At 39.2% G+C, this 15306-nt stretch overlaps 3 protein-coding genes across 8 annotated transcripts in view; 2 read left to right on the plus strand and 1 right to left on the minus strand.

Moving 5' to 3' along the window:
* The first annotated feature begins 512 nt into the window (after window positions 1–512).
* On the plus strand, window positions 513–5764 carry LOC131665886 (gametogenetin-binding protein 2-like). The gene is made up of 10 exons (XM_058938105.1): window positions 513–807; window positions 1625–1815; window positions 1894–2040; window positions 2304–2516; window positions 2583–2783; window positions 2863–3031; window positions 3142–3345; window positions 3441–3539; window positions 3744–4394; window positions 4662–5764. The coding sequence occupies exons 1-10, from the start codon at window positions 718–720 to the stop codon at window positions 4833–4835; spliced, it is 2139 nt and encodes a 712-aa protein (XP_058794088.1). The 5' UTR covers window positions 513–717; the 3' UTR covers window positions 4836–5764.
* A 156-nt stretch (window positions 5765–5920) lies between these two features.
* LOC131665887 (3-oxoacyl-[acyl-carrier-protein] synthase, mitochondrial) lies at window positions 5921–7824 on the minus strand. Its single transcript, XM_058938106.1, has 3 exons — window positions 7431–7824; window positions 6757–7137; window positions 5921–6694 (listed from the first exon to the last, which is right to left on the minus strand). Exons 1-3 carry the CDS (start codon window positions 7669–7671, stop codon window positions 5952–5954), a joined length of 1365 nt encoding a protein of 454 aa, XP_058794089.1. The 5' UTR covers window positions 7672–7824; the 3' UTR covers window positions 5921–5951.
* Window positions 7825–8578: 754 nt separating this feature from the next.
* LOC131665861 (CLIP-associating protein 1-A) overlaps window positions 8579–15306 on the plus strand; it is a 32760-nt gene continuing 26032 nt past the window's right edge. For 2 of the 6 annotated variants that reach the window (XM_058938044.1, XM_058938046.1), the window contains exons 1-5: window positions 8585–9625; window positions 14163–14268; window positions 14343–14514; window positions 14598–14774; window positions 15203–15279. In XM_058938044.1, coding sequence (XP_058794027.1) covers window positions 9437–9625; window positions 14163–14268; window positions 14343–14514; window positions 14598–14774; window positions 15203–15279 — 721 coding nt within the window. In that variant the 5' untranslated portion in view covers window positions 8585–9436. Of the gene's footprint in view, window positions 9626–14162; window positions 14269–14342; window positions 14515–14597; window positions 14775–15202; window positions 15280–15306 lie in introns of all 6 variants that reach the window. The other 4 variants (XM_058938047.1, XM_058938042.1, XM_058938045.1 and 1 more) reach the window with 4 other exon arrangements.

Genomic DNA, 15306 nt, shown 5'->3' on the forward strand with positions numbered 1-15306 from the left:
GTTATTAAATGCGACGAAATATGTGTATGTATACGAGCTTATGTGATGTTGCAGTGTGTTGATTCACGTAATTGCACACAAAATATGTACATAGCAAGGAAGCAGGGTAAAGGACATTATATTTTGAGGTATATTTTAAACATTCGTGCAGTAACACATAATTGCCACCATAACCGCAGAGCTGCTCGTTTGTCCTTTTGCCGCCTTCACTGCGAGCCGCATTCCGTTTGTTCCGCATTTGCAGTTTGGCAGTTCTTTCTCACTGTATTGCTTTCTCGGTTGCGTTGCGCAGATCCAGTCAGTCAGTGACTGTGTGCCTATCGTGGCTCTCTCTTCTATTCACTAAATCGACGAACTAAACGTTGCGCGCTGCGCGTGCATACGTGTATATCCCACGAGTAGTGACGGAACGAGCGAGTCAATTGACCCTACCTTCGAGTGCCTGCCTGCTGCTGCTTATTATAGTGCTTGCTGCGTTCGTTGCTTGAGAGACAACGGTGCTGCACAAGTGTAACGTCATCGTCATCAAATAACTAAAAATTTGACGCGCACAGCAATTAGTGTCAAAGAGCTGCTGCTTAAAAGTCTTGTACACGAAAAAGACAAGACAGACAGGAGAAACATTTACTTTACCGCCCCACGCCGTTGCCGTTGCTTAGCCATTCTCGCTCTGGCAAGGAGTTTCCGTCACGTTGGCAGAGATCAACTGTCTGCACCATGGCTAAACTCGTGAATATGTGGCAAGGTTATCATCCGGCCGCTCTCGAAGACAAGCAAATGCCGCTTATCGTCGACGAGAATCTCGCCGTAAGTGTCATCCTTATTGCAATAGAATAATTTGCACACCTGCATCCCCCCCTCGCACGTTCATCCTTGTTCTTTCACGCCCTAACTGTTCTTTCTTGCGTGAGATAGCGAGAGGTTAGGAATGTCTATCGCAAACTTTTCACGCCCTTCGTGCTGCAATACCCACGTCTCTTACATAAGTTTCTTCGTTTTAAAATTTATAACTGATGCCCTGAACCTCCTCAAGCTGGCATAACCTTAAATTTCTGCCACCATGATTCCGCTACGTTTTATGACAAAAAAAACGGGCAAACAAGAAGGAGCGACAGAGATAGATAGAACTACGAGCGCCTTGTTGGCACACCTTTTTCTATCTCTCCATTCGATAAACTATTTTTCTCTCTTCCTCGATCACCTACATTCACATGACGCCTTGCGAGCATGCAGCGATGATTCAATCCTTCAAAATCCCTTTTCCACAATGCGTTGATTCCGCTTCAACTACAAATGTTTATGTTTTCCCTCAGGAATCTTACATTTGCTTCACTCCTACAAACTATTCTATTTGTTTGTCTTACTAATAAGTATACGGTATTGTTCCTGTTTTTCTTTTTCGCTCTTAGAAAGTTGGACGCTGCTGATCGTTATTCACATTGTACAACTATTGACGTATCCTTCGATTTTTCAAGTTTCCAAACGAACTTACCGATTTATCGAATATTTCCTTGATAATTCGAAGTGTTCATTAAAATTATTGGAGTATTTTTCAATTTCTTTGTAAACTAAATTTGTATTCATAAAAAGTGCATTCTATATTAACTATAAATCTATATTTTAGATGATTATGGATATTAGTGGATTGAAAGCTTTGCGAGAGAGTCCGTTGGTTCAAGGAAGACAGCTGGATGAATTTTCAAAGAAATTAAATTTACTTACCATGGATGAGAAGAGAGCATCTTTTGAAGTCTCTTGCAAAGATATGTTAGGTGTATTAGATCAAACTGTTCCTTGCATTGGTTGTCGAAGAAGGTTTGATAATATTCATCAACTTCTAGTTTTGTCTCATTTACCATTTTGACTTTGTTCAATAATGCTTTTTTTCAACAGTGTGGAGAGATTATTCTATGATTTAAGTAACTTACATAGTCATCCAGCTTTGGATCCAATCATTATTACAGAAGATGGAATGCTTACAATAAAAGATGAAGTTCTTCAATCACCACAAAGATTATGCACATTACTTCAAGGGCACAGGTAAATATTTGTTTATATCTTACTTTTTTAAGGCATCTACAAGCTACTGAGTCTTACATATATTATATCCTGCCATTGCATTGAGTACATTAAAACTTAAAAATTAAAAATAAGATAAATTTAAAATTTTTATAGAATATAATGGACAAATGGAATTGGAAATTGAGTTTTAATAAAATTAACTTATTTTATAATTTTAGAAACTGTTTGGATTTTTATAGTTATTGTAATAGGAAGTAATGAAATACATTGATCTCTTTCAGCACCAGATTGAATGATTTGGTAGAGCAGCAACCACGTAATAAAAAGTCTCGCCGATGTACTTTGCATTCTTTAGAAGTACAGCGTATGAGACCTCCTCCTAATGCCTGGAGAGAAGTGTGGAACTGTATGGAGCATGATTGTTTGAAAGAAATTACTTTTATTGATTCTGATACATTAGATGCTACTCTAGACACCTATTTGCGTAAGCACAAGTGAGTATAACCCCTTTTATATTTTCTTTTATTTGGAATCAATATTCATGCATGGTAATTTTACAGATTTTGTTCAGAATGCCGCACTAAAGTACTATTAGCTTCATCATTATTAACTAATGAGACTGATCCAACTAAAGAAAAGGGTTATGTCAGCGCTTTGTATGCAGATATCAAACGTTGTTCGGGTGGTCACGTTCATCTTCCACTAAATACTGAGTATATTAGTTCAATAATTGGCAGAGCACAACCTGAACTTATGGGAAGGTAGGATTACATTTCTTGATTAGTTATGTGCGTGCTCTATTATGCTAAAATTTTCAAGAAATTGTATTCTTCCCTCTAGAGAACGTCATGCAAAAACTTTGGAAATTGCTCAAGAAGAAGTTCTTACGTGCCTTGGAATTTGTGTGGCAGAGCGTTTGAACAGAGTATATCGACGCCTTAAAGAAGAGGAAATTATTGTTAGAGTATTAGCTGCTGTAGCTGTAGATACACTTTCTAGGAATTTTCAGGTACTTTTGTATTTTCAATTTATAATTCTTAATTTAATAATGTGAAACTGAAAATAAAATGTACGCTGCCGTAGTAACACTAATTTTACGATAATTACTCAAATTTATAGATGGCTGTTGAAATCAAACAAGGAATAACGCAGTTAGAAGTGCTTTATAATGAATTCAAAAGAGAGGAAGTAGCTAAACAGCAGAGACGTGAAAAATTACGACTTAAAAGAAAAAAGAAGAAGGAGCGTCGCTCTGAAGTTGACGATAAAGAAAATGAAGCAGAAGATAAAGAAGAAAATGAGGATAAAGGAGGTCTATGTGATGTATGTTTTTTATAATCTATCATAATATAAACAATTTCTCGTAAAAATATAAATAATGATAATAATCACAAAAACAATTGATTGAACAATTACAGTGCCTACAAAGTGAAGCAAAAGTAAACAATCTGAAAAATATAGAACTTCAATCGCAACAGAAGCTTGAATCAACTATACAACACGTTGATCAGCACAATGTATGTTTAATTTTTGAATTCTTATACAACCCTGAAATGATAAAATTTTTTTAATCAATAATTTATTTTGACGAGATTTAATTTATATAATTTATATAATTTATATTCACTTTCGACTATCAACCATTTTCAATTTAAAGATGCGTCAACAAATGAATAGTAAATAATGTCATAATATTAAAACAAAATATTCTACAATTACAGGTATTAGATCCTAAAAATAAAGGACTTCCTACTTGTAACTGTGCAGATTGCACAAAAAAGAATAAAAATTCAGGACAAGTCAAATCTCAATCTAATATAAATTCATCTAAAAAATCAAAGAAATCTAAGAATAAAATCAATGAAAGCAAATCAATGAGTACTAGTACAAAAAAGACTAGTAAACGTGATAAAGTAAACAAAAGTCCATCAAAATCTACAGAAGAACCAGTCAAATCTGAAATTTGTAGAACTAAACCCATCAGCGTCGACAGTGAGTGGCATGATAGCAATGTATACAAAGATACATCTTCGTCTGAGCATCTAATGGATGATCTTATGGACAGCAACAAAAGATATACCATGTGGATTGAAGTAAAAAAGCGCCTTAATACCAAAACAATTAACAGGAATGGTCGATCTTCCAGCGAACACTCTTCACAAGATTATGGTTATTCGTCAGAGCACAATGTTAGCAGCCCGTCTCTACCCAGTACACCAGAAGGTTCTGAAGTGGCATGCAGTGACGGATGCTGTAACCATGAAGGAGAATGTCCGGATGTAAGAACCGCAGATAAACTTTCTAATGTAGATTCAAATCTCTGTATATTGAGAGAGCATGGTGGGGGTCTTACGTTATCTCAAATGTTGGAGGTGAGTCATGTTTTCATCTTTTACAAAAAACAATAATAATTTTATAAAAAGCCTTTGCAGAAGCCTTTTTTTAGTTCACGTATTTATGTATTACGGCAAATTTTAAAAACAATCACTATTTTAGAAATAAAATATATTAGTATTACTTAACGTATAACTTTTCCGTTTTTTTCTATTTATTATAATACCATAATATTTAATTCTTCATTCTTAAGGATAATTCAACTTGGAAAAATATAAATATTAAATCTAAGTTGTTATTTTTAGGATTATTTATCTGAAGAAGAAGATGATTATAGTTATATTCCTGTTGAAGAAGTATTAGAATTTAAATCACGTATGTGCCAGGTTGCAAAGAAACGTCAGGAACTACGTCAAACGCTGAAAAAGCGTTTCGCTATATTGTGCAGCCATCATAAACCATTCACCATTCCTCGCTAATGATTTCCATTAGATGTTGTTAAAAGTGTTCTTTTTTTCTACGTCAATTTTACTACGAACAAAAAAACTCAATCATGTATGTACAATAAATCCATTTTTTTTTCTTTTTTGAATGAAATGTTTAGTTCTCACAGTCCATGAAAAATCCATTTTATAAAACAATAGTTTATATTTTATACTGATTCATATCCAGTACTCAGTGCATTTGATAAGTATTGTTATGACTATTAAACTGTAAGATTTACGAGGATTGAATTGAATAATTAAGTAGTTTGAAAATGCGATCAACGTCACGTTGATTGAAAAGATCGATTCCAAGTTAACATACATTTAGAACAAAGAAAAAGAATCGAATTCATCTGTATCAAGATTTAATAAAAAATGGCACAGCATTCTAAACTTTTTACAGTTGATGTGTCTTCCAGTATTAAAGTTTATTATGCAGATATGTAGAAACTTTTCTTTATTATTGTAACATAGTGTAATATATCTATAAATGTTCAACGTTTGACAAGTAATGCATGTTTTCTACTAAAATTGATCATTTTTTTTCTATTGGAAGAATGAAGTACGTTATATCAAAATGATTCTAAGAATTCATTTACAATAAACTTTTGTAAAGAGTATACAAAAACAAACTTCTTGGAATAAACATTATTAAGCCTGATGTAAAAAATATAAATTAATAAAAGTCTTGAATATATTTCTTGTTGAATATTTATACCTATTGTATTGTAAAATAGTGTGGACTGTGGGATGAATCTGTTAGTGAATGAAAATTTATATTTTTTAAATGATCATTGGCGCAAAAAATCGGACAGTATACTGTCCGCAATCTGATTACAATATAAGCACATGAAAATAAGTTGCGATTGTAATGAATTATACAATTTATCAAAGATTTAATATAAAATAAACGTTGCATTCCAATATAGATCTTATTTTTGTATTACCTGCCTTCCACCACATTATAATATTTCCATTCAGTCTTTATTAAAACATTATTTAATATTACTTACATATTCTAAGTAAAAATACTATTAACACTATGTAGAAAACGTCGATATAAACTTTTTAAATAGTTCAGAGCATTAACTGTTTAATAAATAATTTTTGTTAGTCAATAAATTGCGCTAAACAGAGTGACGCGTTAGTTCCGCCAAATCCAAAAGCGTTTTTTAAAGCGATTCTTCTCGAGTCTGTTAACCACCTACATATTTTGTTTGGAACAAACTTCAATCTTGTTTGAGCATCAATACTATGCAAATTAATTGTAGGAGGAATAATTTTTTCTTCTAATGCAAGAACAGTAAAGGCTGATTCCAGATTTCCAGCAGCTCCAAGTAAATGCCCATGAGCTCCTTTTGTACTTGATACAATAACATTGCTACTGTGCTCTCCAAATAGTGATTCAATAGCTTTCAGCTCAATAGCATCACCTAGAGGTGTTGAAGTTGCATGAGCATTAACATAAGTTATTTTACTTAGGTCAGTACTAGCATCTTTTAATGCTCTGTCCATAGCAAGAAAAGCTCCAGCTCCATCTTCACTTGGAGCAGTCAAATGTACAGCATCACCAGAGAGACCATATCCCAAAATTTCAGCATAGATATGAACTTTTCTTTCCAATGCATGATTCAATTCTTCTAATACTAAAATAGCTGCTCCTTCTCCCATAACAAATCCATCTCTATTTTTGTCAAATGGTCTTGAAGCTTCTTGTGGAGATTCATTTCTTGAGGTACTTAATGCTCTTAATCTACAAAATGCTGCAATAGATAAAGGACTAATACATGCCTCTGCTCCACCACAAACCATGACACTAGTTTCACCTCCTCGAACAAAGCGAAAAGCATCACCTGTAAAATATTTCGAGGGTTTACTAATCAAGTCTTATAGATAATAGAATAAATAAATTTACCAATAGCATGTGCTCCTGTTGCACAAGCTGTAGATACTGAATGATTTGGTCCTCGAAATCCATATTTAATACTAATTTGACCAGCAGCCATATTGGGAAGAAGTCGAGGTACAAAGTATGGGCTAACTTTGGAGTATCCTTTTTTTAACATTTCATTTGTTGTGCAGACATCAACTAAATCAATCATTCCTATTCCAACAGCAACACCAGTATCTCGTTTCTCTTCTTCATTTTGTGGTTTCCATTTAGCATCTGTCAAAGCTTCTTCAGCAGCAATTAAGGCATATGCAGTAGCAGGGCACATTGTTCGTAGATCACTGGTTGTGAATTTTGTTTTTAAATCTAATTCATTTGGAGCATCTCCTTTAGGAACTAGTGCAGCTGAAATTTATGTGGAAAAAGTATTATTTATATGCATTTAAATTAATATTCTGGTTAGAACATTAATATGCATTTAAGTTTAAAAAAGTAATCTTTTATAAACTGAATTGACAAAGTATTTTTATCACATTACTAATAATAAAAACCATTAGTCATGGCAATAAGTGATATGCATAATGTTTACAAAATAATGATAGTGATAGAACACTGAACTGAGATATAGGAACAAAATAAAAGTTGAAAGGCTTCTTTTAAATAAAAATAATCGATAATAAAAATAGTATATAACTAACCGATTCGGCAAGGTAGTTTTTCGTAATCCGGGCTGTCGAGCTTAACAATACCACATTTTGCTTGAAGAAGTGCTTGCCAGGCATGCCGGGTGCCGACTCCTAGAGGAGATACAATTCCAATGCCCGTTACGACTACTCGGCGACGACATGCTCTTGGCGTCAAATTGTTGGTATTTTTTGATATCGAACTCCTCAAAGAATGTCCAAATTTAAGAGCACTGAGGAAGCTACGCTTCGACATTTCTCTCGAATCGAATGTTACACCGCGTGTAATCGGCTGCACGCGCTCGGCATTCAGTTCATTCGAATTAGGGTGATGCGCTCTTCAGCGCTTACTTATCACATTGATAAGATTTTTATTTAGAACGTTCAAGATCCTACTATACCATTACCGTGCCACATGCTTAATGGCACACTACACTAAGAGATAGGTATGAGTGGAAGGGTGCTTTATTTTTATAGTTTGAGGTTATGATACGTGGTTTATATTTTTGGTTATATCAGGTTAAAACATTTCACACAGATTATATTCAATGTTGATTTAAGTGACATTTAGTTAGTGAAATACAGAGAAATATGGAAAATATGTAAGAACAAAAAAGTCAAGAAAATTCTCTCTTCAACATTCCAAAAACCGGCACATCAAAATCTACAATCTGCTGTCATATCCTTAGCTCGAGCCGGGCGCGGCTCAGCTGCATTTCAAATTGTCGCGCGCTCTAATTGCATCGTTTCTTTCTACCTGTTAATCACTCAGCTATAGATAACAAAAATAATCCTATAACTAAATCGTGAAATTACGGAAAAGTAAAATGAATCAAACGAATAGGTAATTAAATTTATTTTTTATAATTTTTTAACTACGCTAAACTGACTATTAATCTTCGTTGATAAAGAATTTATGATAAGTTGAAAGATATTAGGTAGTCATACTTTAAAAATTGATTGCATGATTAACACATTGCAATCATGTTTAGGTGCTGAAAAAATAGCTTCTCGATTAGAAAATTAACAAAAAGTATCAATCTGGAAAATCGCGACTATAATCTGATCTTTGTTTAGCATTTAAATTCCCACTCCATTTTTCATTCTCCGATACGGTAACTTTCTACCGGAGCTAGCCAATGAGGTTGGGCGAATAATCGATAGCGAGCGCCGCGAGTTTGAACTGCGAGTAGGGCGCGAAAGACTACGAGCTGCGAGCGGAGTCGCGAGTGTAGCAAAAGGCAAAATGGCGACGCGTATATCGTGTCGGTGTGTCCAGCAGTAGCACCGCGTTTGAACCTGTCGAGTGTGCAAGACGAGAGACGTTGCATATCCCGAGCAAAGTGAGACTGAGCTCAGAGCAGCGACCATTAGGAAGTCCGCCCTAAGAGCGGCCGCGATAGACGTTACTGAGGCGCAAAAAAGGCTAGTTGCAAGAGAGTGCAGTAAAACGGTTAGGAGAGTACTAGCTAAAAGGATCGAAGGGTTTGCTATCTCTTCTGACATTCAGCCACGCACACACATCTACTTGCGAGAGACACTCGGCTCTCTCTCTCTCTCTTTCTCTCTCTCTTCCTCTCTCTTTCTCTCTCTCTCTCTCTCTCTCTCTCTCATTCTCTCTCTCTCTCTCTCTCTCGCTCTCTCTCTTTCTCTCCCTCTCTAGCCAAGTCCTAGTTACTCTACCCGCAAGCCAGCGAGAAGCAGAATCTAGAGTGAGCCTAACGAAGAACATGATCGCATGACGATGAGACTGGGCAACGGATGAGGCGGGATCCTCAAGGCGCGCGCGTGTCTCCAAGTGTATTTGCTTGTGCGCCTATGTGCGTGCAGCCCAGTGTTTCTGTTTTCCGTGCCTAGAATACGCGCGTGTTCTTTATAAGAGAGACCGAGTGGCCGACTGTGATTCTTGTGTGGGTGAGAGCTTTGCACGTTGACAAGGACGAGGCTGTTGGTGCTCTCTGGGTTTCACTTGTTTCTTTTATATGCATGGCCATCGAGCCTAAGAGTGCAAAGTTTCGAAGATGGCAGTGAATCCGAGAGACATGGACGGCTTTATGCCGCTCCTCTCGACTACCGACATCAAAAAAAAGCTCCAGCTTGGTGTACAGCTGCTCAACTTCCTGGCAGATCCGTTCAAGAGCATTGAGTGCCAGGACATCGGCCTCTTTATCGACAGCATTGTGCCCTGGCTCAACAACAGCAACCCCAAGGTGAGCATTGTTAACTTGCCATCCTAGTTTGTTGATCTTTATACTATTTGTTTGCCAGCCTCACTACCACCCACACTTGCATTGTAATTTGAATACTTTTCATACTGAACTGTCTCACTCTCCCTTCCTGCTTCTCTCTCTCTCTCTCTCTCTCTCTCTCTCTCTCTCTCTCTCTCTCTCTCTCTCTCTCTCTCTCTCTCTCTTTCCAAGTAGGAACCATCAATTTACCATTGGTTAATCACCTTAATTTGATATACTCTCACAGAGACCTTTGAGGGATAGTCTGCTAGCAGCATACTTTATTAAATGAACCTAAATTATTCAACAGCTTTTGTGGCTGCTGTGTAAGCTTATACTTGTTCTAAATTTATGTCACTCTTGTTTTATCAACTTTCAGCAATATTGCTACATCTCAGAAAGCTTTATCTCACAATGCTAAAGTGAAAGTTGTAAAAAATAGATCACATGCTTACACAGTTGCTCTGTACATTTAAAGTTTGTCTTCCTGCAAGAACCAGTAGTGCATGTAACGATCAAATAAGGATGAAAAAAACTTTCACACCATGTATGTCACTGTGGTATCTGGCACATTGGGGTGATTTTACAAACTTTTATATCTTTCTTTCAATTGTTGACTCCATATCCATCTGACATCCATCTGTTTTTATTAATTTAAGTTGAATTCTTAACATGTGGAAAGACTATTTATTAAATGCTGATAATAATTTTTGAAAGAAATTTAAATAGTGCAGACTGGAAACTATTACACATATGCTGCATGAATTGCTTCATATGTGAGTATCTAGAGACATATGCTGTCCTGTTCTATGTTAGGCTTGACCGTTCACTGCTATATTTAGCAAAATGGTTTTTTATCATTCTTGCTACCTTTCTGCTATTGCCTCGTCGATCTTCTTGTCTTTGGATTCTTAAGTTGTGGTCATTATTTTAAATATGGCAACAAATAAATGATTCTATTTTTATTCAAATCATTTCATTTTTCTATTCAATCAATTAAGTGGGGCATTCAGTTATTACTTATGCGATTTGATTTGATACATGTCAAGGCCTTTCACCCACACTTATTAATTTTTTAAGATCTTTTCATTCTAAAGAGATTTGTACATTACGTAACAAATCATTTTTTGTTGATAAATGTAATCAAGTGTTACTAAGCAGATCTCTGATATTATAATTGAATAAACATCTTCAATGCAGGGTGATCATTAGCTTTGATTATTATACAAACGTAGTGTTATCTAGAGTGTTGTAGTAAACACAAATTGACGTAACTGTAACTCATTTTTATCATGATCTTGCGAGTAATAATATATTTATTGCATATAGCTGATGTATTTTTAATCGATAAATTGCTGATATATCGACCGAAACAAAGCGACGGCTCGGTGATAATCAGAAATGATGACGTGATACGTGATAAAACTACCGAACGCTCCACCAAAATCTCGGAATTGCATTAACGTCCACTCGCGAGTGAAAGGTGGTGCCGCTTGAAAAGGTAAAAGTGCATCATCGTGAAAAAAATGGAGGTACAAAAGAAAAAGTGCACAAGCAACGGCGGCAGCGAAAACGATTCTGTTGGTTTCGGCCCACGTCCTTATTCCCAAATGGTTGCGCCTCGCTTTACTCGTCGTGTATATGCTTGAATATTCGTGACTCGTAGCTGACGCACACGCGACTGTTTGCCTCCTTCGTTGCTTTTCTCTCTCTCGGATACTCATTCGCGTGCGCCTTCCTTACAATGCAATCGTCGACGCGGTCTGTCTCACGCCGCATTAAGATTTTCGGCTGCGAAAATCGGAAGAAAAAAAATCACGCGCGAACTCTCGCTATTCGTCAGTCTGCAGGCTGTGAGTATGCGTGCGTGCGTTAGCTTTCACCATTTCAAATGTTTTGTTTGATCTTGAAAGTTGCTGCTAAGGAATGTCAGGCTTTTTCCGTATACATCGATTGTACTTTTATACGGGACGTGCTGCGGAGGCTTATTGAAATGTAAATTTCGCACATGAGTCACGGTGACAAACTGCTCTCTTGAACTGAAAAAAGCCGCAAGCCATTTTCGTACAATCCAGCAAGTAGAAAGGTTTATCTGTCGCGTCGCGAGATACGTCATCGCATTGTGCAAAAAGCACCGATAACAAATACGAAGCGCGCGCGCGCATCTGGAAAGGAGGCGGATGGCATTAAATGATCGGCGGAGCGGCAGGAGGAAGGAAGGTACGGGAATGTAGGTGAGGGCACGATAAAACGAGGCGTCGAGTCGAGAGCGTCGGTCAGCTGTGCCGTAGCTGGGCTCGGCTTGTCGGTCCATGCGCGAGAGAGCGTATTGCTGGTTGACAATTAAGGACAGACATCACGGCTCGCTCACACCCACCTGTCCAACCACACGCGTACGCTCCTCGGATCTTTCTCCTCGGCGCTCGCTCTTGTTTACACTTGCCATTACTCGTCGCATTTTTCGGTAACTGCACGCTAGCCGTTGTCCAATGCGCCCGCTGCTGCTGCACTCCTCATCGATTTTCAGCAGCGTCACGATAAGCAACTTCGTCGTGTTTTTCAGCGTATCGCGCGCATTGCGTCATTTCCTAACTCCACACTCTCGCCCAGCTCGATCCTTCGACTTCTGTTTTTTACACGACTGCCGCTTGCGCAAGTAGCAAATTACGCTCGATATCAATTCGCCGATCCTTGTGGCGGAAGCCAAGCGTTAATAGCAGCTCGCCTCGGGCGCAAATTAATTTTCGGACAAGCCTTAATCCGATGATTGTGCGCGCCGAAATGTAACTCGATTTTCCGCTGGTTTTTTTCGCGTCGCTTCGGCGGCATTCAAGTTTTTTACTGCACCCACGGGGCCTTCTCCTTATTGCGCCGACTCGCTTACAATCGTCTTCGTAACAAAAACGATTCTCTGTGCTAGGCTAAATTGCCTTCTCCGGTCAGAGTTTAGATTAGCGTAGCGCTCTCTCGGTGCATTCGATTGTCGGCCATTGAAATCCATTTCCTCCCGATACGATTCCTTCGCACTTTTCCAATGAGCTTACGCTCTTTATTTATCAATATTGCGATCGGGAAGCAGTCGCTGGCAAAAATCCGCCTTCTCGCATGTGGAAATCGTGTTTTGAATTGGTGAGCGCCTCGAGAATCGATAGAAGTACGCGTTCGAATCGTCCGACCTGGCGGTATAGTCTCCCGAGATTGAGCTTCTTTTGCTATTGACAATGTGTAAACATCGTACGTCACGCGATGCTTGCGTCATTACGCCCGATAATTATAGAAACGTCGTTAGTTAAGTACACGTTGGTGGAGCATCCGCGTTATTTGTAGCGTTAACAATAACTGAAATGTACCGCGGGACGCGCGCAGAACGTCAATATTGAATGTTTGCAGGGCGAAGCAAGAAGTTCGGCGATGATCTTTCTTTTTACGTTCGATTTTTCTGCGCGAGAAATAGGCGAATAATTCGACGGGAATTCCGTTGTTCCACGTCGAGAGGAAAGCAACGGCGCTGCCCATTGCAAACAGCCAGGTTAGAAAATTGAACGAGCCGTTGGAGCGCAGTTCAGTTCGCAAGCTTCGCCCACAAAGTCAACCTCCGAGTTTCTAATTTGAATCCAAGTGCAGAGGAGGCCTGCAGGAGCAAAAGGACGTCCGCGCGCGTCTATAAACGCGCCACGTCCAAAACGAAGGAAAAGGGAAGAGCGACCGGTCCGAAATAGCTGCCCCGTCTCGGCGCTGAAGCTCGTGCACGGCGCGCCTAAGTCGCTCATTAAACTTCATATATTCAGTTGCACGCGAAGGCGAGCTTGCGTTTCCCTCGAGCAAATTTATCTCGCGCACTTGTCCAGCTCGAAAGCAGCTTATTATTAAAGTCGGAATCCCAGCGAGTCTCTGTATCGATCTGACCTAGAAGCCTACCTACTCAGCCTGAAATTCATTTAAGAGTTCAAGGCGCCAATTGCAGTCGGCGCATCGGCCTGAGGCTGTGGCGTGACATTGCCGGCCAATTTCTTTGGCTTTTCCGGCTCTGTTAGTCTCGCTCGGCTCGTGGGCTACAGCTACGTCCGACAGCATGGCGAGGCACGCTTCGCCTGCTTGTCTTTTCACTGCCATGCCCCAAAGACTGATCTCTCGATGTCGTTTAATGCTCTCGCGAAAACATTACTCGTCACTCTCTTGATCAGCGTCTGCTGCTTGCTAAGCCACGCCTTAGATTACTTCGCTCGGGCTTGCGAAAAGTCTCGTCGCTCGACAGTGTGCTCTTCGAGTAAACTAGACACTCGTTGCCGCTTGAGGCAAGCAAATTCATTCATGCATCGTGCAACAACTTTTAACAAGCCAGCCAGCCAGCCAGCCCCCCCCCCCCCGCATTTGCCCGCTGTGCCGTTAAACAAATCGAGCGTGAAACCCCGTTTTTCCTCGCAGCCTAATATCGAAAGTTCCGCCGCTGAACGAGGAAAACTTGCCGCGACGAGTGCCTACACGTTCAAAACTAATAATCGGCCTTTGCCGCTTACAGGTTGTGCAAAATGGACTGGACGCGCTCACGTACCTGGCGGATCGCATGGGCCACGACTTCAGGCCGTACATTTCGACGATTATTCAGCCGACGATAGACAGGTTGGGTAAGTATCTCGTTATTGTCGCTCGCTCCTCATTTTCAAGACTGTCAGTAAACTAACGAGAGGATCTCCCGTAGGCGACAACAAAGACCTGACGAGAGAGAAGGCACAGCTACTGCTTTTGAAGATTCTGGAGAGAGGCAGCATGTCACCGCAGCAATTACTTGATAAACTTCAGCCGGCGTTTAGTCATAAGAATGCTAAGTTGAGAGAAGAGGCACTCATACTTCTCACGACCACTCTCAACGAGTCAGTTTTACTTACATTCTCGACTGTTTACTCGTATTCACAAAAAGTTCAACCATCTAATTTATTTTATTCTTTTCGACTAGACACGGCGCAGATGAGATGGCTCTTTCCGGTGCAATTCCCAGCATCGTCAAACTATTGTCCGACCCAACAGAAAAAGTGCGTGAAACTGCAATGAACACCTTGACGGACATCTACAGGCACGTGGGCGATAGATTGCGGGTCGATTTGCACAAGAAGCACAACGTTCCTCAAGCAAAGTGAGTGCCACAGATTAATCAACCGCCAGCAGCAGCTAGCTCAAAGCTGATTACTCGAGTGCCGTACACAACCTGTACACCCATGCTCACTTTACATTTATTTACATGCATTCTTTTTTTCTACTTCCTCGTCTCGTCTCGTCTCGCCTCGCATTTTCATGCGCAACGGCATTTTCGCGTCTACAATGAAAATAACCGTTCTTTTTATTCACTTATACTCGATCAGTACTTAATAAGGTTAAACATACCTAGGCGAGCTATAGAAAGTCGACTTTTTATTTTACATAATCTCACGCGACTCGAGGGGTAAAATTCTTATGTTTGAACATTTGATACTCGCGACTGCATGCAGCGCGTAAGTGAAGCTGTAATGAACACTGCCAGTGAGTCGAACAAGAACATTGGATTTATCATGTTACTTTCCACAGATTGGCGCTACTAGTCGAGAAGTTTGATCAACTGAGAGCAGCAGGCGATATGTTACCGCAAGCGAGGTCTGCCGAGGGTGAGTCTTGACAAATAAATCTTCACA

Source organism: Phymastichus coffea, unplaced genomic scaffold (assembly GCF_024137745.1).
Source record: "Phymastichus coffea isolate CEN01 unplaced genomic scaffold, Cenicafe_Pcof_1.1 PCOF00055, whole genome shotgun sequence".
Lineage (NCBI taxonomy): Eukaryota > Metazoa > Arthropoda > Insecta > Hymenoptera > Eulophidae > Phymastichus > Phymastichus coffea.